At 41.0% G+C, this 23,194-nt stretch overlaps 1 protein-coding gene across 3 annotated transcripts in view; it reads right to left on the minus strand.

Moving 5' to 3' along the window:
• LOC121945870 (zinc finger protein 407) overlaps positions 1–23,194 on the minus strand; it is a 164,668-nt gene that overhangs the window by 42,525 nt on the left and 98,949 nt on the right. For 2 of the 3 annotated variants that reach the window (XM_042490229.2, XM_088083994.1), the window contains exons 7-9: positions 16,303–16,386; positions 13,145–13,265; positions 7,216–7,394 (exon numbers count right to left, since the gene is read on the minus strand). In XM_042490229.2, coding sequence (XP_042346163.2) covers positions 7,216–7,394; positions 13,145–13,265; positions 16,303–16,386 — 384 coding nt within the window. Of the gene's footprint in view, positions 1–2,744; positions 6,620–7,215; positions 7,395–13,144; positions 13,266–16,302; positions 16,387–23,194 lie in introns of those variants that run through there. The other variant, XM_088083995.1, reaches the window with a different exon arrangement.

A 23,194-nucleotide genomic window follows, 5' to 3' on the forward strand; every position in this document is an offset into this window, starting at 1 on the left:
TGGTTAATTAGAGATGCCGAGACGTTTGGAGAGCCACCAAACAGACGACACGCCGTGGCTCGAGAGGCAAAGGAGGAAGACAAGGGTCCTTGGCACAGTAAAAGGGGCAAAGGTCGCGTTAGAAATCTCAGAAGTGCACTTCAGCCAATGAGGGTGTAGATCAGGGAAAACATGTTGGTACTAGGAGCTGTGTTGACTCAGTAAAGGTCAAGATGGGGCAAGCGAGGCTGAAAGTGAAAATCAGCAGTCTGGCCTTGTCTCACATCCTCCTTTCCTTTACAATTTTTCTTTCTTGTCTTTTCGCTTTGCTTTTTTACTCAACTTCTTTCTTTCTTTCTTTCTTTCTCCCTGTCGTTTTGTCTTTGTCTCTTGTCTCAGGCGGGTTAGCTGTTAGCTGTAGCTGGATATGTACAGTGTCTGAATTGAGGGAGAAGGAGGATTGAATTATGGATGAGGCTTTATAGGAGCCGGCGGCCTGTCTGGTCCCATATTCACTGTCCCATACAGGAAAAGCAGCCCTGCCTTCGAGCATCCCAACCACACGTCACTCACGGGAGGTGTTTGTGTGCATCTGTGTGTGCCTCTGTCTAAGTACTGTATGTTCACATAAAAGCATACTCCAGTGTTCCCGTGCATGTTCTCAGCAACATACAGCATATATCTTTCCTTTCATCTTTTGATTAAAAAGAAAGAAGTTAAGCATTTGATGTGTGCTGACACATTATAAACAATTCCTATAGGATGTCTGAACAGTAGTAAATATATATAAATGATGCCCCGATTCACAAAAACTGGTACCGCAGCTTTCCAAGAAAAACTGTTTTGGTGTTTGGTGTTGGATTCCTGAGGAAAACTTTAACATTTTAACTTTAAATTTTATCTATGTGTGTGGTTACAAGATTGTTATTGTTGTTCTCCTTTTTGTGGCCCTGAAAGTCCAACTTTCTGTGTTATAAATACCACAACCACTGACTAAAAATCTATGCAAACTGAACAATTTTATCCTTTCGTCCTGCTATTGCACAGTGCAACTTAGGCTGTGCCCTACATAAGCCATCTGCAAATTTTTAGAATAGTGCAACATAAGCAAGTGCCTAACATAACTGTGCCACTGCAACACCAGGGAGCTTATATCAAGTGTCATCAATCTGCCTCAAATTTTCTGACAGTGACACAACTTGTCCAGAGGCTCAGTCAGAGGCAGAGGTTGACCCAGTCTGTCAATGACACTACACTTCCAGTCATCATTTACAGTGTGGAAAAAAGATCTGTCTGTGACGGCCTAAAGGTGGCAAAAAACACAATGTAGACATCACTTCACATTCGAAAACAGACTGCGTCTGCGTCTCCACACTGATTGGATGGGACTTGTCAGTCAAGGCTTTGAATGGCCACTAAACGGAAGAGTAGAGATCGGTGCCAGGAGAAAGGGAAAGGAATGGAAGAAGAGGATGAAACAAAAGGCCGTTTGTTGTGGCTGATGTGTGATAAATGCAGCCAGTTGGGGGAGTTTTCACGCTCATTGGAGCAGGTCATTATGCAGGGATTGCTGCTTGCTCGGCCCAGACCGGCCCTGTATTGGTTTACTGAGAAGCATGCAGCCGATGGTGTGCATTTCCCCCTAAACCGCTTAGCTAACCCCTCAAACACACACTCCTTGTTGCATGTCTCCTGGGACACACTGGCAATGAACAGCCGCTTCTCAGCTGTAATATCTCAACCAAGACTACATGTGTGTGGATGGCAGGAGGTTTGTAAGAGGGACGGGGATGAGGGGCACAAAAAAGATACAGAGTTCGAATTCCCTTCAATCCTCAGCTGACCTTTGACATTTTTTTCCTAATTAGCATATAAACCTTAGAGCTATGGCCCTGAACTATGACGACCAACTTCTTATCGTTGAGTCCAAGTGGACGTTTGTGCCAAAATTGAGGAAATTCTCTCAAGGGTATCCTTGAGACATCACCTTCACAAGAATGCATCGGACCAGGTCACAGTGACCTTTGACCACCATATTCTGATCAGTTCATAGTTGAGTCTAAGTGGACATTTCAAGAAATTTCCTCAAGCTGTTCTTGAGATAATGCATTCAAGAGAATGGGACAAATGGATGGACATACAAACATAATGCCTCTGGCCACAGCTATCACCAGCATACAGGCATAAAAATAGCAGATTTTCCTTGACCTGAAGTGCGAACCATGACAATATCAGTGGGCATATCATATTTTACAGATTGGAAAAAAAAAAGGATGGAGAGGGCAAAAATGGAGAGGCGAGATATCTTAGAAGAAAAAAAAAATAGCGTGCAGTGGTCTCATTAATAGTTGATCCATGTTTGTTTTTTTGATAAAAACAAATAATGTAATAACAGAAGAAAGGCTGGCGTAGGCCGGTTCACTAGATAGCACCAATATTCCAAGAATCCTGAATGGAACCAGTTCAAGAATCAGAGCTAATTCAGTAAACAAAAAAAGGGGGTGACAATGAGCCATTCAGGACCAGATGAAGCTGAAAGGTGTTTCTCCTTGAGGGAATTCTCCAATTAACACCCCAACACTGGCTTGAGCGAATCTTCAAGTTTATACATGCAGGCTTGTCTAGGTTGCTTAATGTGGTCGGTAGAATTAGATATGATGGAGACAGAATAACAAACACAGGCACAAAAACAGTGAGTGTTTTAAAAAACTGAAATCAAGACATACTTTGACAAAAAAAGCCACATTTTTAATGTTTTAGGCCATAACATTGGATCGTAAAAACATTTAGAAATATGATGTGTTTTCTACAAGGTTTTGTTTGATGCTATTAACTTAAACTACAACAGTTGAGCTCAAATGTCTCACAGTTTGCTCTTTCATTGCTGGTTAAAGTATTTTACATTTTTTGGCTTCCCGCTAAGCTAACAAATGCCTCATTGTTGACTTTTCAAGACACAACTCAAAATAACTAAATGTAAGCTGTGACAGCGTCAGCACAGTGAGCCACCCTGTTAATCTGACTTTACATCGCACTGAACAGAATGACTTTTTCATTAATGCCCATCATGTGAATGCAACAGAAGGACGGTGACACAAAGACGCAGGTTCATCACTAATGCTGACGACTTGATGTCCTATAGGTGTTTTTTTCAAAGATCTGTGATGCATTGTTTTTTTTTACACATATTTTCCAACACAGAAACGTGTCACATATAACACATTGTTATTAGAAACAGATGTTGATTTTATCGTTGGTGTCTGAGGCTTCTTTCACAACGTCGACACAGTGTCATATGCGCTGGGATACCAGGACACATTTGCATGACATACACACCTGTCCCCCACAATCCAACACGCTGCTGTACACAATACGCAAGTAAAACTCGGGAGAGTAATGTTTCATTACATGATGAACAGAAGGTGAAAGCAAGGGAGGGGAGCCGGCAAGGCACACAGATGCATAACTTAAGTAAAAGCCATCCAAACCCATATTTGTTTACAGATTTGTTTAATAAGGAAAAAATATATGCAAACAAATGAATTTGCCTGTGGTTGTAACTGTGTATTAAGATCATCACTTACAAGGCCAGGTCTCCTCTAGCCCTCTACAGTAGCCATCCATCATGCATTATTAAGGAAAATAGAATCTGCATAAAGCAGCAACAATGCCTTGAAGAAGTTTATTTATTTATTTGTTTTATCTGCTTAGGCACTAAGCAGCAGATCCAAGTACTCAGTCGCTGTTAGCTAATTACAAAGCATTTGATCGCTATGCCCCCAAGACGTGCAATTACAACCTTGGTTGGAAATTAGGGAAATATTTCACAATTTAAAATAGTGGGATGAAGATGCTCTGGCAAAGCTAATGGCGACATCTCACCTGTGTGTGTGTGTGTGTGTAATATAGTTTCTGGTAGTGAACAGGACAGGAGGCTGATTTAACAAAGCCATTGCCCTGCAACCACAGCTGACCTCGCCGAAGGGAGATAGCAAAGAAAGAAGGAAATATACCATTTCCCAAAGCTGCTCCAGTCACGGCATACTTGCAGCATTTTAACTAGAAAGAAAGTTCTAGCAGAGGGGTAATTTAGCAAAGTCGTGGCGCTCAGAGGTACCTGTAGCTCAAGTTCTGCTGCAGTGCTATCTATGCCGAGATCACACAAGCGCCGCCACTTCTTTCTGGCATATCTCTCCGCAGATCGCACAAGGAAGACAATTGTCATTACCATTTTATTAAAATGTGTCCTATCAGCAACATTTTCCCCTCACATATCTAACCTCCTTTTTTCATTCTTTTTTTCCCCCCTCTAATTCTAATCATCATTCCCCTCCATCACTTGCTGGGTCTAATTCCCTCTCTTCCTTCGTTTGCAAAGGACCTCTGCTTTCATCCTTGAGAAGGGCTTTAATTTGAAGTGCGACGCTGAATAAAGAAGGGAAGACGGAGAGCGAGAGAGAGTGATATGGAAAGACAGAGCAGCAGTGGAGACGTTCGGGTGTCAATCAATCCGGCGCGAGGGGCTGCAAGGGCCCGTGACTAGGGTGCGTTTGATCTGTGTCTTTCAAAGGGGGAACAGCGGGAAGGGCCATCACAGATGATTTGCCTCTCGCTGCTGGCCCTGGTGCCACTCTGACAGAGAGCAATCACAAGCAGGTTAATTCAACATCTACCTTCTTAATCTTTTTTTCCCCTGTCTCTTTCTTTTGGTCTCGTTCTGTCTACTTAGATGAAACACTGCTCTTTCCGCTACCACCCCCACCTCCCTTTCCCCTCTTTTGAAAGAGAGCGAGATCACAAGTGTACTTTCAATGCCTTTTCAAACCACCTATAGTTTGATTGCTTGGGTCTTAATCAGGTGAAGAGTTGTTGATTTTCCACAGTCCCACAATATAGTTTACTAACACGTCAATACAAGCAAAATTTGGAGGACAGTAATGAATAAATAAAAGCAAAGTGGCATCTAGTGTCAGAAACAACATCAGCTGCATTTTTGGAGGATTTCTTCAGCTGTCATTCTTTGGGTTCATATCTGTGTCATGGTGTGGCCAGAATACGAATTAGAACGTCATGATGACATCTTGAAAACATGCTGCTTAACTTGACTGAAAGAGGAGGATACGTTTCCTCCAGATGACTGAAAGATGACGTGTGTTCCAGACAAGATCTGACCTTCGCTCACAACACTGAAAATTGAAACCCACAATGTGCACTGCTTGCTGTAGCTGAGTGGAATTACAGTTGCCAAATTGAACATGAAGCCACAGCGTTGGCCTGGACACATACAGAGATTGTTGTTCCCATATGGCATTACAGATCACACTAAGGAGGGACAAAGAAACAAAAGCTTCACCAAAGGTCAGGTCATGCATAAGGACAAACAGAGGTGGGGGAAATTCTGGGGTGAGAGTGTAAGAAGAAGCGTAAAGGTGTGCTTTGGTTAAAGGTGAGAGGGTACGGAGAATATGAAGGCGGGAGGTGTTTTTAAGAGTAGTTGAAGGTAAAAAGGTTATGCAGGGAGGTTAGGACATGGAAGTAAAGGAGATCAAATATATTAGTTGGTCATTGAATTGGAAGAACAGACATTACACCAAGAATGGGCCTTAAAATAAACTTTTCAGAGTCAGCACAAAGACAAAACTCTGGATCCATTAAGTTTTAACAGCAAATAAACAACAGTACGACCAGATTGCAGCCCTTTTCCAGTAACGTCCCTGCCTGGCCTCTTTCCCATGGTGTTCCCCTACAACTCTACTGCTTTTATATAAGGTCAAAGGCATAACAGGATAAAGGCTGTCCTCTCTGCTCCTCTGAAGGACAAGCACTCTGCCGATTGGATTTGGTGGCCTTCAAGGACAAAGGAAGAACACTGGGATACAAAGGAACCAATAGTAGAGGAACAAGATTTCACCTGTCTCTATAGCTTGAGTGATTGGCAGGGATGGCTAGACCAGCAATCTTTGAGTGCTGCCTCTTTGTGTCTGGGCGCCCTCCATCAGCATTGAATAGCAAGACTTGATCCATTGACTAAAACACACTCAATGATTCTAGTAGATCTGACCTCTGCTGATAGATAGAGCCTGGCCAGGGTTGTGGGGGCAACTGGGTGGTTTAATTCAGTGGAATGAAATCAATTGTTGATTTGTCTGTGGGTACATACTGTATAAGTGTACGTATTTGTATGCATATTACACACTGGAATACAGAAGATGCAGAAGTTAGAAAATGGAAAGTGGTATGGCTCAAATGCTTGGAATAGCAGAAAAAAATTAGATGTGGAACATTACATGTTTCCAGCTACCCTTAAGGTGCCCATGGCAAATCACTTAAAATACAACACTTGTGATACTAGATGATAGTCCCTTATCACGATATTGATATAATATATAAAAAATATATATATAAAAATATTGAATTATTGCCCAGCCCTAGTCCCAAGTATAGTGCCAGAAACACAGATCCTACACTTCCCATCATACCTTTCAGTTGCATCTTTAGTTGGACTTTCTCCAACTGGTCTTCCAAACTCCACACCTCCATAATTTAAAAGGTATTCTGTTAAAAAGTTGACCCAAATTGAAATAACTCAGATGACATGGAGATGACATCATGTGGCTTATTCTCTCAAACTGGAAATATCCTGCAAAGATACAGTAGAAGAAGAATTTCTTCACTTCATTGCCATTTTTTTACACACACAAATAGGCGTTGCTCAACGGCACCTCCACAGTGCCCAGGAGGTGAACTGGCACTTCTCCAGCTATCAATCCACACTCTTTACTGACTGGTCCGAGTTGAACCAGCCACCCTCTGGTTCCCAAACCAAGTCCAAACAGATTGAGTTACTACCCCTCGTTATACAACTGCTTTTACAAGCTGAGTCATACTCCTCATAACTAGCAAACTGATCATGCTGTGAAAAACTGGTTGAGCATCCCTTTAACTTCAGTAGAGCTGCCAGCAGAACAAAACTATGGTGGTAGTGGACTGATGTGTATTTGTGACACTCAGGCAAGACATTGCCGTAAATAAGCCTGAAGGTCCAATAACCTTCAAACAAAGTGGTGTTTGGGACTGCCTTCAAATCACTGTTGATTCTAAATGTAGGCATATACTGTATGTTCAAGTCTTACTCAGCTTTTCTATAGGGACAGGGATTGTATTGTGTATTGTGATGTTGAGAATAGGCAATGAGGCAGAGTAGCCTCCTCAAATACAAAGTGAGCAATGAGTTACCTGCATGTAGGTAGGCGAGGTCTGGATTCTCAATATCAGGGTGATTTTCCTTCAGGTGGTTGCGGAACTCCATGGGAGAGTTGGTGGCATAGTTACATTTGGGACAGTTGTACATCTTCACGCCCTCATGTTTGCCCGTATGGAGAATGTGCTTCCGGATGTTCTCAGCACAGTTGGATCTAAGGGAGACAAACAAAGATAAAAGGCCGCATTCCATTTGGAATAGATAGAAAAAAAAAAAGATTAAAAGATGAGAGTCATGAGGGAGAAAACATGAGATAAATGCTTGGCAACTTTCCCAAGAAAGGTTTGCTGTGCTAACATTTTATTTTGTTGCAATGATGACACACACACACACACACACACACACACACACACACACACACACACACACACACACACACACACACACACACACACACACACACTAGAAAAAACTCAAACTGGGCTTTGGAGCTGAGGGAGCAGCCGTGTTTGGACAGACTCTCAAAGCACTCATTGCCTAAATACGCCTGTGTGAAACAAGCCCACAACCAGCAAATGACTAAAGATCGCTTTCACAAACAACCAAACCCAACTTGTTACACAAACAATATTTACATCCCAAAAATTCTTTGATATTCTGTCTTGCATATCTCTTACTCTCTTTCCTTCAGATTAAGTGTGTAATGGTGGTGCTGGGAGCAGTGGGTGATGCATGCTATGAGATTGCACGTGGATCTTGAGGCCTACGGAGTGCATTAGAGATATGTCTGAAGACATCTGTTATGCATTATGTATCTTTTGCAATTGTGTGAAAGGTATAGAAAGTGTGTGTATATGGTGTGTTTGCGGGTCTTCAGGCTGGTCAGATAGGGCAGGCCAAGCAGTGAGCTACTGCAGGGTGTAGGATGTAATGATGTCAGCTCAGAGAGTCACACACAACCCTCTGCTGATTAATGATGCTGCCTGACCTGCTCTCAGGCTCTATCTAAACCTGCCCATGAACACACAAACACACACACGTGTTACTGAAAACAAACATGCACGTACATACAAAACATAGACATGAATACACTTCGGTTTGCACCAAAATATAAATTAAAAATCTCTGATATGACTACGCAGGTGCAAATTTACAGACACGAATCCATAAACACGGTCCTACACACACACAAACACACACACGTGCACACATAATGCATCATGCAAGCAAGCATGTGCAGTGTAGAACACAGTTTCATACACACACAAAAACACACACCATCATGTGTTGATGGATGGGGCACTCGTGCTCAGTTTGGACCTGACATTCTCGGACAGTATAATACGCAATTACTCTCCCTTATCACCTTGGCCGGGACAATAAAGCCTCACAGTGCCATAGCTCACGCCAGCCAAGGAGAGAATTTGTTTTCACTTTTGCAGAGACACCTCTCTCCATCATGGGGCCACAGTCCAGCCTGGCTCTACTGGGGCCTTAAAAAAAAAACAACAAAAAAAAAAAAAAAACAGAGCGGGCCCTCACTAGGTTCTGTTCATACTGTATGAAATACATAAGCTGGTGAGCAATGATGGCTCTTCAGAAAACTGAACACTACAGTCAGCTGGGGGGCCACACTATCAACAAAGAAAACTCCTTTTTTTAAAAAAAGCAGTAATCCACAGCTATGATGAAATGTCTGTTTTACCTGATGAATATAAACATATAACAACATATAATTTAAAAAACATCTACTTTATGACAGCTTTTACATTTGGGTTGTGACAGAGAGGTGGTTCCTGGCTCACAGGAAGTGATACATTTGGATTTCTGGCTTATTCAAAATTAATACTTAATTAATACTACTATACTACTTGTACTTTGATTCATAAGTAACATGCAGTATAAAAACACTAGGCTTAAAAACTAGATTTTAAAAAAAGGAGCCACCAATGAGAAACCTTAACTAAGGCGTGACATGAAAAGTATATATTCAAGGGGTATTGTAGGGTTACATAAATGTCAAGTGTAAAGAAAGAATGTAAAGAGCTTTAATAATTTTAAAAATTGGAATGGAATCAGATTTATATTGAATGATGTGAAGTGCATATATATCTACATAACCTTTAATATTTACACATATTCTCAGTCATTTCTCCAGCAGATCGGCACCAACTAGTGTCATGACTTTATCAGCCATCACAAGTAAAACTTTAACAGGTTAACACACAAATCACGGCCACATCTGTTGACTGCTCTTCTGCTTAATGAAAAAAAGACAGCCATAAGAACTTAAACTGTCACAAATTACCGCAAATCATGCAGCTAAAAAATGCTTTTTTTTTACTAAAAGTGAACTGATTTCTTATTCGAAAAGTGGGAGCATAAATAGATAAAATTTGAAGCGGAGCTAAAAGGTTCTAAAGAGAGCGCGGGTGGATTCCTAGGGGGGCCATGCTATCTCTCAGATATGGTAATGGCGTAATTGTCATATTAAAACAACACAACGTGCATTTAGGAGTCAGCAGGTGTCACAGTTAGTGAAAGCCCACACCAGCCCTCCTACTATACACTGTATTAATTAGTCCCAACACTGTTTCAACTTCCTCCCCCATCCATGCACTCACCATGGGAATCAGCCATACTGATGCTCAACGGATACATCACCCCTTCTCTGCCTTTTTCTGTCTCTCCCTCTCTCGCCCCTTTATTTTAGCCATTTCCATATTCCTCCTCCCAACGAGTGTATGGTAATGGGAGAGGTGTAATTGAGAGGCGCTTCGTTAGAGGAGATTTTAATGTGTTTCTTTGTGTGTGTTAAGAGTTAGGAGGGGAGGTGGGGTGTATTTGGATCATTGGTGCTATTTGGATCTTATTCTGCCAAAGAGGCCCAGTTATCATCATTAATGTCTCCCCCCCCTCCTCCCTCATCTCTCCCTTCACTTTACAAGGTCGCAAACCTCCCTGGCACTGACAGTAAGCGTGTCATCCTCAAAGCCGCCATTGCCTCAAATTGAAAGAGTATTTTAACAGGTAGATTGAAACATGAATGCTGCAGCATTCAATAAACAATAATAGCCCCAGAAGGATGGTAACGTGGCAGGAGTCAGAGGCTACATATCAATTAGACCGCTTAAGATGCCACTGTGACTTTAATGAGAAAAAAAAATCCTCATTGTGAACAATAGAAATGATCCCTTAAACACTGAAGTAAAGAAGTTTTGCGGCTTGCATAAATAGCTGGAGAATAGTCAAATAGACACCGTTAATTGACAGCCAAGGACTCCCAGTGCAATATCATTAGAATATTTTTACCACTACTCCCCAACTATAATTATCCCCCTCTATTATCTATCTCTGTCTGAATAGGAGATGAGTGGCATTTGATAGATCATTCACTCCCTGCTCATTTACATGCATTTGAGGAGCAGCCTTGATGGAGATCACATTGTATCAAGTGGGAACCATAGATGTCACCCAAAACATTTAATATGGATATTTTAATAGTGCAAATCAGATGTATACCTGTAAAACAGATATAAATATTTTCTGTGAGCAAAAACTGTCAGTCACACTGCGGCTCTGCCTCAGACCTAAATATCTCTGTACAACTGCACCATATCTGTTTCATCATCGTATATGGAAAGGTCAAACGTGCTAACTCATCTAGTCGCTCCTTATCGTGGTTGGGCCACCAGGGCTTTAAACATGTATTCAGAGTGTAAAAGCAGAGCGGAGGCGAGGGCCCTCGCGGCTGTCTGAGGCCCCCGCATTCAATTCCTCATCCTCGCATTAGCAAGCCAGCAGGGCGTTTCCCCAATCCCCTCCTCCTCCTCCCACCTTGCCCCCTCCCCTCTCTGCCCTCTGGACCTCTAAGAACCCCCGGGGCCACCAAAATGTTAATTGGGCTTCTAATTTACTGTTTCATTTGCCACTATCTGTAATGATCATTAAGTATTAGTGCAGGAACAATGGGGCCAGGAACATTTGGCTCGTTCTTTGTACAATATCTCTGATACTGGGGTTAGGATACTGTAGTGATTTGACATGGGATCTCAAGAAAAAAAAACTCAACCAATTTACATGGTAACCTTTTTTGACTTACAGCTTTTGACCCAATATGTTTAATGATAGATTTGAACAGAAATCAACAAATGCTTGCAAGATGCTGTCTTCATCGTACAGTCATACATTTTCCTAGTTCTGAGTTTGGTGTCCTATGAGGTACAACATTTCTGTCATAGCAAAAATGGAATTCTGAGCAAAACAACAAATTCTTGCAGTATTCAAATTTAAAATAAACTATCAGCACTGACAGTCTAACGACACTAAGAGCCTAGAGCCATGCTAGTGGCTCTGTTAGAACGTACTTGGGCATAGTGGTGCTTTTAATCTCAGCATGTTAACATGCTAATGATGACAATGATGTGTAGCAGGTATGTTGTTCACAGTGTTCACCAGAGTGTAGGGCCGATAGAAGTTGCATTTGTTTTGCACGTATTTGGGCATACACTGTTTGACCTTATGATAGTGCTAGATGGACAGTCAGGGGATGACCAAAGTCAGCAGTGCTCATCCTCTGGAAACCACAAATATCTGCAGAGAGTTTAGTGATGAGCCATAAGTTAAGATATTCTACTGAATAAGTGAAAACTTGATTTTGCTGGTTTTGCAAGATGAAAGGTCAGAGGATCACCAAAGTCATTAAAATTCATCCTCTGGGTACACTGAATGCCTGTATACAATTACCACCCAAAAGGCAATGAAATGCCAGCATTGGAGGGATGCATCCAGTGGTTGTTAAGATATTTCAGTCATGACCAAAGTGGTCTGGAGCCATGCCCCTAACTTGGCTAATAAAAATATCAACCACATATTGGTCAACAAACCTGGTAACTGAACTAAAAGGAGCAAATATAATAAGACAAGATGCAGTCTTCCAAAACAATTAAAAGACAAGTAATTATTTAGGAACAAAAAGCATCTTTTATGCATCTTAAATCAAACATCAGTTAAAATCTCCCCCACTGGTCGATCCCTAATTGAGATACTTCATGATGACTCCAGGTACAAGGTGAGATAATCCTTTGATAATTGCAAAATAATAGCCTGACTGCAATTATTACACCTCAGCATTTCATTTTTTTTTTCTAAGTTGGACTGCATACAAAAGACTTATGAAATGAGTGGAGCGCTTCACTGCAGCGGAGCAGGTGTAGCAAGCTGCTGAAATGACTTTGTCACAGAGGGGAAAAAACGAATGAAGAGTACATCTAAAACCAATGATGGGTTTGAGATCATTCCCTTTCACACTCTTCTGCCACAACCTGACGAGGAAGCACAGGATGAGAGAAAGAGAGAGAGACAGAGAGAGAGAGAGAAAGAGAGAGTCAAGGGGAGACAGAGGGAGAGAGAGAGAGATAGATAGAGAGAGATGGAGATGTGCAACGCCAGCCAAAACTTTTTCAATTTCACCGACAATTTCCTGTGTAATTACTGATGTGGTATGATGGTGTTTTAATGACAGGGACCTGCCAGTGACAGTGACATTGTGTGTGTGTGAGAGCGAGAGTGTGCGCGTGTGTATGTGTGTTGGGGGAGATCTGGCTGGGCCTGTTGATGATGGCAGAGTGATGAGATGGAGCCATGCTGTGGAGATTAGACCTGTCTGGTCCTCACCTCTCCCACCCACCCTGCACACACACACACACGCACACACAGACACACACACACACACACACACACACACACACACACACACACACGCGCACACAGCCTTGAGCATTTACGCCACCCCCCCCACCTCTCCAAACTACCCTACAATGCCACCTGCTATCTCACCATCACACTCACTCACTTATATACCCCGTGCAGACCCTCCTACCTCCCACCTATCAACCCTGATCATCAGTGCCATGGTGGCAGCCATCAGCGCCACCAACCATGGGCGGGTCAATGAGCCGGTACCTGTAGTCGCACCAGGGGCAGCGGTATGGTTTCTCCCCAGTGTGGACCCGTTTGTGCCGCGATAGGTGGGACTGTGTGGTGGAGGCGAAGTTGCAGAGCTTACATTTGAAGGGTCTTTCTCCTGTGAGGTTGAGGGGTTGAAAAGACAAGGAACAAACAATGCTGATGAGACCAAGATGCAATTGATGTCACACATATGTACAAACCCATATAGAAGGCTACAACTCATTTAGTTCGGCTGATATGTGACATCATTTTGCTTGAGTCATATATTTAAAACTGTTCATAATGTTGTACTTGATTAATTTGGACACCAGTTTATGAAAAAACAAAGTTTGCAAAAAAATATTTTGCTGACAAAACAGCAGTGTTAATTCCTTTAAAAGACACTATGACTATGTTTGTCAACGGCCTTTTTTTTCCATGACTAAGACAAGATGATGATAAGATTGCACCAGCATCATTTAACACCAACTGTCACTACATCAGCATGCAATATTGTTAATGCAAAAAAGACTAAATTGTAGTTTGAAAAGTAAAAACTTTACATATTCTCTTTATTTTTGTTGCAAAGTGCCACTAAGTGCTGCCTGCTTCCTTTTGGCACTTATGTTAACCAGCTGGACTGTTCAGACAGCAACAGTTTTGGCGTCTGGTCTTATTTCACCATCAAGACTACACCAGCAGCACACAATGATCACAGTTTGGACCGAGAGTAACTCACTCACTTATATAAAAGTTCACAATGACAAAAACAGGGCCTGCTTCTGTACAGCTCTCAGTTTTAAAGACAGTATTGGGGTCTAAGTCTGAATTGTGTGGTTTAAAATAACTAATCAAAACAATATAATCAGATAACAAATATATAAAATATCAACAATAACTAAAAAGCAGATTGACTAAATATGATAACAACAAGGACATTTAAACAAAGGTTTAGGACTAAGACTTAAAAAAATGCCGATAACACTAACACAACTCAACAAAGCACTTACTAGTTCTGAATCTATGATATAACAACATTTTCTGGGGGGAAAAAATGTTTTCCTTGTTCTTGTTTACTCTGAACAATGCAGGTACAAAGACTGCACACAAGGTAAAATGTAAAAAAAAAAACAAAAACAAAAAAAACAAACCCTTTTTATTTTGCATGTGAAATGCTGTTTGGGACTTGCTGTTTTAAAGTCGGTTAAAGATGAAGAACTGGGGGGGTTTGTGTCTATTGAAGAATTAAAATAACTTTTAACATGTTACTGCTAAAGCGTTTGAAGTTTCCACTTCGTTTAAGCTCTGTAGGCAGTTATTTGTTGGTTTGTATGTGAACATTGAAAGTAGTTAAACAGTTGATGAGTAAGGGGATGCTCACATACTGTGTTTTTTTTCTGTGACCTCAAATCCATTGGTGTCAATGTAGCTGTACAGAAGGCGCGCTCAAAAGCGGGAGCAATGTTGTTGCGCTGTGCTTTGTGCAAAGGTTTTCAAGCCCCTATGTTTCAGGGCACAACGGCTGTGCCATGAGATGAACAACATTTAGCATTTGAAACACATCAACAAGCACCACAAGTCACGTGAGGAGGAACAACCAATCACAGCCGGCATATTTCTTTCCTTTCTTCTGCAAATAGCAGCTTATCTTAACTAACGGAGGAGAAGCTCATCATTTCAGTGTAGGGGTGTTCACTGTAAATAGCTGATATGTCAGCTGGTATGTAAGAAGTGACAGTTTGTCAGCTTAAAGGTTTAAAACCAGTTAAAATCAAGTAAAGATCAGTTAAGTGTCAAAGTGTTGTTAAATATTGTGTTCTCACCTCAGGCTGTCTGTCTGTCAGCAGGATGTTTAAACTTGTGAATGCGTCACCATAAAATATGATGCGTAAGATTTTGATGGAAATCCAGATGGGAAATTTCTATCATTAGAAAGATGATTAACATATTTGAAAAATTGCCAATAATCTTACAGAGATAGAGACTTAATTCTAAATTGTAAGGGCATAATTGCAGGGTAAGGGTATCAATTTAACTGAAAATCAAAGCTGCAGGACTGATGTCTGTGGGTGTAAGAGCAAGTTGGAACATTGTCCATAGCTGAGAGTTTTATGCTCTCTGGGAGTGTTGTATTTTTAATTTTTTCTTAGTCCAAATGGCAGACCAGAGTAGTGAGGGAGTATTTGACTCAACAGCTTCAGAGATGAGATTTAAAACCTGCAATTAAACCTCTCCCTGTTTTAAGGAGCTGCTTACCTAAAGAACATTTAACAAGTTTATTAACATGACATTTGATTGACTGCTGTAGAGACATTTCAGTACAGACAAGAATAGCATTAGCCACTGACTCCTTGAAAATTTTGGGCTTGAAAGTGGAAATATTTGAAGATACTAAATAATGACACAATGTTGTCTTAAGAAAAATTTGAACCACAAAAATATTGACATTAGCAGTGGCCTTTAAAAATCTTTGTCTGTCAAACTCTGACAAGCAAACACTGTCAGACAGGGTGGTCCCTTCATGTGCAGCTGCATGACAACAGATATGAATATGCAGCTAAATCAGTGGAATTGACACATGTCAACACGGGAGAGGACAGAAATTGGAGGTTTCGGGGGGAAACGGCAGAGAAAGTGAGGAGCAAACAAAATGAATTATGAAAACCTAAATGAATATTTATAACAGGATTCTTGATCCTTGGGCGCCTGCCAGACAACGGTTAAGAACAGTATTTGTTTCACTATCCCAATTTCCAAAAAAGCACTCGTTATTGACAGCCTATCTGAAAAATGCAATTTCCCTAAGCGACAGAATGACATGGTGAAATGATAACTGAAATTAAAAATCTCAGATTCAGTCAGCCATACTGGTACACATGCCTATCACTGACAGCAGCATGTCACACTGATGTGGCTCTGTGTGTGTGTGTGTGTGTGTGTGTGTGTGTGTATGTTTGTGTGTGTGTGTGTGTGTGTGTGTGTGTGTGTGTGTGTGCGCGCGCACGTGTAAGCAAACAGTTGCTAAAACTATGTGGAAAAAAATATATTGAGGTAGTTCAGATCTTGAAGTGTCAATCACCATCCTAGATTATGAAGGTCTGCACATCAACAGTTAGTGTGTGTGCTTAGGTTAGATTTGGACATGAGTTTGGGATGCGTGTGGCGTTGCTTACCTGTGTGTTGCCGTCTGTGTTTGGTGAGGGCGTGTCTCGTGCCTCCAGCAAAACCGCACAGGTCACACAGATAAGACTTCTCTCCTATTAAGACACAATGGGAGAGAAAGAAAAGGAAGGTTAAAACATTGGGGCCTTCTAGGAAAGAGAGAAGAAAATTACAGAAGAAAAAATGGGGGGGGGGGATTGATTTAGGGTGAAGTTTTAAGGACCTGAGAGGGTAAGGCTGCGTTTTATCTCACTGATAATATATTTATTAAATAATTATTCATACACAAATTCAAATAAAAAAAGTAATATTCCAGTTTTCTAGAACTTTAGTTATATTTTTAAAGGAAAAAGGTAAAGGTAAAAGGTAAAAATTATAAAGGCTTTAGGAAGAACCACAAGTGTAAATTACCCAGAATTTCAACTGTAAACATTAATCACAGTTTGACCATAGACTGTATAAATAATGGACCTAGCCACTGTGATGTCACCCATTAGTTTGTGGACTCCCATGTTGAGGCCTTAAACATTTTGGCAGTCACCAGCTTGGTTGTTTTGGAGCCAGGCTGGCGTTGTGGAGTAGCAAGGGGTTAATGTGGCCGAAAAAAAATATCCACAGACAGCCTGTCCCTCAAAGTGGCCACACCATTAATTATGCATAACTTTAAGCCTTGATAAAATGTAAATAGAAGAGTAATATCAAATTTCACCTGCTGTACAGTTGTAATGAACGGTAAAATAAGCTATAGAGACCAAAACTGTTTTTTGTTCCCGAGGGTGAACATGTTTATTTCTGCTTTAACGTTGGACACTTTGACATGGAAGTGTATGGAGATTGACTTGCTTCTGGATCTAGCCTTGAGTGACCATTTGATGAACTGCGGTTTTTGGCATTTCAGCATCAGCCCCAGAGGGTTAATATTGAGGGCTGTTCATTTAAATTGATCTTAATAAACCAAATTAAATTAAAAGACAAATTGTTTTTACTTTGAACATGCATCAAGTGTGCTATGTATTAATCTATGTGATTCAAACTTATTATGACACACTGAAATGCAAGTGATGTCATCAATAATAAAATAAACTGCAGCTACTGCTGATTTCATTTCACATGTGAAGCATTGCAATTCTTTACATTTGTCTTATTTCAGTTGTTTTCCCTCCGTCTGCCTCAACTAAATATGGCCCAGTGTGATTAATCTGTCACCAATGCTTTTTAATTTCAAAGTTGCATCAGCATTAAACAAAAAACAAATACAATTAAAGAGTAAAATTACAAGCTAAAATATCGAGGGGTGGTAATAAGTGAAGGTTATTGAAGTTGATTTATGAAATCCTTGAATCCTTTGAGCGGGAACGACTGGAAGAAATGAGTGCCTTCACTCACAGCTAATGCTGAGGTGCCACTGAACAAGGAAGTGAGAGCTCAACAAAGACAAAGAAGAAGAAAATATTATATTAATGGATTGGGAGAAATGTGTGAAGGAAGCAGAAAGCGAGAAAAGAAAAGACAGACTGAACAGATGAGCAGCGGGTCTAGTTGGCTAACAGATGAGCCGAGCAGAAGTCACAGATCACTAGTGTATATCCATCAGAGCTCTCACAGCTAACTAATTCCTCCAATCAGATGGATCCGTGTAAATATGTCAAATGGGGGACGGGAAATTGCCAGTGTGGTTTATTGACTGTGATAAAATCTGAAAAGCACCGCTGAACATAATTACATACTTGTCAGAGCCATAAAAATTAGCTTTATTATCAATGGGATGGTTTTGTACAACTTCATTTGGGGGCGATGCCTTCCAGATGGGGAGCGTGGAGAGCTTTTTTACACTCCTCCTCTCTTCCCTGCATCTGGCTCTGTCATTAACAGCATGATGGTCTGTCTCTCTCTTTCTCTTTCTACCTCTCTTTTTCTCTGCCGCTGCACGCAGACAGTTACACACTTTTGCACACACAGCAATGTTTGTTATGAGACTCACTCAGGGAAACACATGCACGTACGTGTATAAACGCATTCATAGAATGGACGCGGATGTGCATGCAAATTCATGCACACACACATACAGAGATGCAGATATTCCCACATAGAGACACACATCAAACTGCATGTGGTGCACGAGTTATACGTTTCTACACGCCAGCACATACATTGGAAACACTGCAGGTACCGCAACATATAGACAAACGTGTACATCTTTGTGCGTCAGAGAACCCCATCGCTTAAATATTCATCTAAATGCTGATGTTGAACTCCAGCTCTCACCACACACTGCTAACACATTTGGGTGACTCTTCCAGCTGGGCCTCAGTGGTGCTCCGCTCCTCTTTTGCACAGATAGCAGCTTTCACCAAGTCCACAGAGACAAAGCAGCCTCAAGTTTCCTCTATTACACCCATTTAAAGCCACTCGACTGTGAGAAGAGTTTTAATGCAGTGCCACTTAGAGGGGAGAAAAACAGCCTTAAAAAGGTGCATTCGTTAGCCATTTCATACAGGTTCAATTTTCAATCCGGGTGCGAATGGCCTTTAAAGGAACAATGTTTTCATATAAATAAATGTCCGTTCTGCTTCTCTCACCATTTACATTTGCTGCTCTAAATACCTGATTTCAAGTGTTCCAGGAAATAATATATATATATAATATAAATAATATCCCTGGTGTGAAAATGTGCAACAGAGAGTGTATGTTTAGATTAAATGAAAAAAAAATGTTGTATTTAATTCATCAGCAGAAAAGGAAGTAAGAGGACATGCCAGTGATTGACTGGTGATCTCAGACAAGCAATCCAACAATGTGCAAACATTACTGATAATTGAAAGAAACTAAAATGGAAATCCATATTTTAAGTGTTATTTATCAATCTAGATTGTTTTACTGCGAGCTCCTGAGTGCTTGTTCACCTGAGCTAGATACATGTCAGCCAAGGAGGACGCTATTTATGTTCACATCTTGCGCTCTCACAAGCATGAGCCTCTCATCCACGAATAGATGCACTCTTCCTTCTGAGCGGTGATTCAGTTGGTGGGTGTGGTTTTGTGGAGAGAAAAAAGTTCCTATATGAACCTGCTCAGAACAAGGTCAGTGGATTATCTTCAGTAACAGGGTAATGCTTTCTGAAAAGCATTGCTGTTGAATTTTGATAGTGTATTTTTTGGCACTTTGAGAACTATGAACCTGAGCGCCATCTACAAAGGTAGTTCCATTATACTGGAGCGGAAGCAGTCATCTGTAGGATCGATATCTCCAACACCGGAGGACTCAAACCAAAACAATCTAGACTGATAAACAGCATTACAAGTAAAGAAACATTCTGAGGTGGACTGTCCCTTTAAGAATTTCTTGATATCATTCAGTATTTATCACTAAAATGAGCAAAAGTCAAGTTAGAAAAACATATCCTTCTGTATTATTTATTATGAGTTTAATGGTCAAAAGCCCACAACTGGTACATTTTAAATACAGCCAAATTCTGATTCTTGGTGCATGTAAGTGCTTGACAGAGCTGTGCGTCTGAGTTTGTCTCTTACATCCCTGTGAGAAGAGACAAAGACAAAGCAAAAAGTACAATAAATGTAATGTAACGTATCCAAAACTGTCCAAGTTAAGGTACATAGTTTTGTGTTCATGTAGGACCACTGCTCACAGAGAGAAAACCGATTTCACAGCCTTTAACACAAAAACAAACAAAAAGTCTTCTTTACTCCTGTGTCTCTAAACTCTAGAATAGTAACTAAGGATCTGGTCAGACCTTTTCTTCCTATCAGAAAAACAGCACCAGTCCCTCCTCCTCTTCTCCCCTTCTTCTCCTCCCTCCCATCTCTCATTACGCCCAACGCTACAAGACCCCACCACAGAAAAATCCATAGCCATCGATCCCTGCTACCAGCCGCGGTCGCCACAATTATTCTTGAGGAGGAAACGTTGGCGATAAATTACATGTGTGCTTTTCATCTGCTGCTCTGTGGTGGTGAGCCCTCTGAGGACCTGGGTGGGGACAGCGAGGTGGAGTAGTAGAGGAGTGACGCGCTGCTGTCAACACTAGAGGATGTGGATGGCCAAAGTACGGACCCCACAACACAACATTTTATTGACTTCACTCATTCATTTTAGTTCAATTCTTACTCTAAACTCTTAACATCAAACCCAGAAACAAATACAAGTCAAGCTTTAAGTCACAAACCATTTAGAAAGCATACATGACCCAGTGTACCTAGTCTAGTCCAGCACTGGGCACAAAAATGCCCTAAAATCTACATTTACTGTTAATGTATCTGCATTGAGAGCCCTTAAACTTTTTTTGCTTCATGAATATTGGCTCATCGCTTCTTCTCTTTTGTTCCCATGATACACCTCAACCCTCCAACCCGTACTGGAATTAAATATGCCTTATTGCGAGACAATAAAAGAACTTTGAAGTCAAAATATACAACCTCTCTTTGCATGTGTGTGTGAATATAAATATATATATATATATATTTATATATATGTATGTATGTGTGTGTGTGTGTGTGTGTGTGTGTGTGTGTGTGTGTGTGTTTTAAATAACCCCAGAGGCGTCTGCATGCAGCTATAATTGCCTCCCTCATTAGTTATGTTTTAGCAGGAGCGGATGGGAGGGCAATTAATTTTACCGCTTAATTTTTGACACGGAATCCGCTGCTGTATTGATGTGCTCGCCATTTTGGGTCTCATTTTTCAGGGAAATTAATTGACAAAGTGCGAAGATTTATCAGCATATCGCCAGATTAAGCGACAAACTGAAGCAATGAGGAAATCAATTGTGGCCCTGTCGCTGTGTTCAACCCTCCTCCACCCCCACCCACCCTTCCCTCCACACTCCCACCAACGCCCAAGAGCCTGGGAAAAGCTGGGTGGGTCAGATGCAGTGCACTTATTTATTTATTTGAGTCGCTCATTCATCAGCCGTTACAAATGACCCTGGTGGCTGACGACCACTGAATCCCCCCCACCCCACCACTGCCCTCCGCCCCTCTCCCTCAGACACGACTGGTGTGTGAGGAGGGAGTGATTAACATAAAAAACACACAAATCAGAGAGGAACAATGAATCCCGTTAGAGGCAGGAGACGGAGAACGGAGGTGTTAACTTTTTTTTCTTTTTTGGGGAGGGGGGGATTTTGCATGTCACAGCCAGCAACTCTATCCACAGGATGATCCGAGAGGGACTCCTCAGTCTTGGCTGTTTGCTCGGTTACAATGTAGTAATGGATGCAAATGCTGAATGTACATTGTTGAGTTTGCCTTAATCAAGTGTTTATTGCAGAAACCGACCATTTGCTTAGCCCAGCCCCTCTTAGTTACTGTTTTGCTTTGTCTGTCAAGCTTTCCAGTCTCACATGGCACATAAGAACTTTACAATGATAATGGGGGATTTGCCGCATACATTTTTTGGTACTTTTAAATAATTGTCAAAGTCACTTGAAAGCAATAGTTGGACCTCAGTCAGAGCTTCTCATTTCAGGTCATGGCAATCCATTTGCCAGCTAAAAATTTCAACAGCTTTAGCTATGTACACATACCTTATCCAGGTGACTTTTTAATGTTTCAAGCTGATAGGTTTTAAAGGTATAATATGTAACTTTTACACATTAAAATGTCTCAAAACACCTAGACCTACATTATATATTTTGTTGAGTTGTGTACTATCGTAAAGGTTTAAATTCCACAAAATAATTTTGTATTAAATGCTCTAGGCAAGGGTATCAAACTCATATTAGCTCATTGGCTATATGCAACCCAATTTGATCTCAGAAATACCAGGCCTATTCTAAGATAATCTATATATAACAAAACCTCCAATTCCCCCCTTTCTTTCAGTGTAAGGAAGTACAAATACATTGTGAAAATGTCGATCTATTTCTAAAACACTGAAGACATTGAAGTCTGACACAGACTCTTTCATACTGAGGCTGCTGACTGACAATATTTTGCTCAGTATGTTTAAACATGATCACTATAGGAATTCATTTTGAAGCAGCATTTTACATGAAGTAGACAATTCCCTTACTCCTGAAACCTGGCATCTCTTAGCCTTTACAAGTGCATCAATATTAGTTTTACAAAGTCACCCAGTGGTCTACATTGGGCCCTTGCAGGCTGATTCTGGCCCTTGGGCCGCATGTTTGACACCCCTGCTCTAGGCCATGGAGTCACTCTATCTTAGGCTACTACTGTAAAAGCTTTCTACTTAGCCAAAGATGTTAACATTTGCAATTTACATCATTCCTTACACTTTTGCTGTTGTATGTTTGGTTTGGAAAAGGTTAGAAAACAAGACATGACCCTCCACACTTCATATATATAATGTATCACACTGACTGCAGTCCCGTTCACACCACCTCAACATGCCATGTATATATTGTTCATGATGTGTGTCTTGTATCTACATAATTTTTTTGAATGTTTTAACATATGTATACATTGTCTCAGTGCTCAGATAATGCCAAATCTGTCTCAAGTTAAAGTTCTTCATTATTATCATATACACAATAATTACACAGAAGCTTTCATTGGTAATGAAAATCTTGCATCTCCCTCCAGCATGGTATTTCAGTGTGAGATCACGACACTGACTGCTGTTCCACGGGATTAGAAATGTTGTTTTAAGGGATTATAAAGCAATTATACACACTTGACAAAGACCAACTCATTCAAAACTTGCCAGTATGAAGTTGGTGGTGGAGAGATGGTACTTTGAGTTTCTCTTCACCAAGTGACTTTGACTTTTACAGTTCCAAATAATGAGCTAGATGTGTGCATCATTACACGCAGCTCCAGTGCAAACTCCCCAGTTAGTCATCGTCCTGTGAGCCTCTACATAACCCACACACACACACACACACACACACACACACACACACACACACAAACTGTAACTCAC

Source organism: Plectropomus leopardus, chromosome 11, assembly GCF_026936395.1.
Source record: "Plectropomus leopardus strain MGB_pleo_1.0 chromosome 11, ASM2693639v1, whole genome shotgun sequence".
Taxonomy (NCBI): domain Eukaryota; kingdom Metazoa; phylum Chordata; class Actinopteri; order Perciformes; family Serranidae; genus Plectropomus; species Plectropomus leopardus.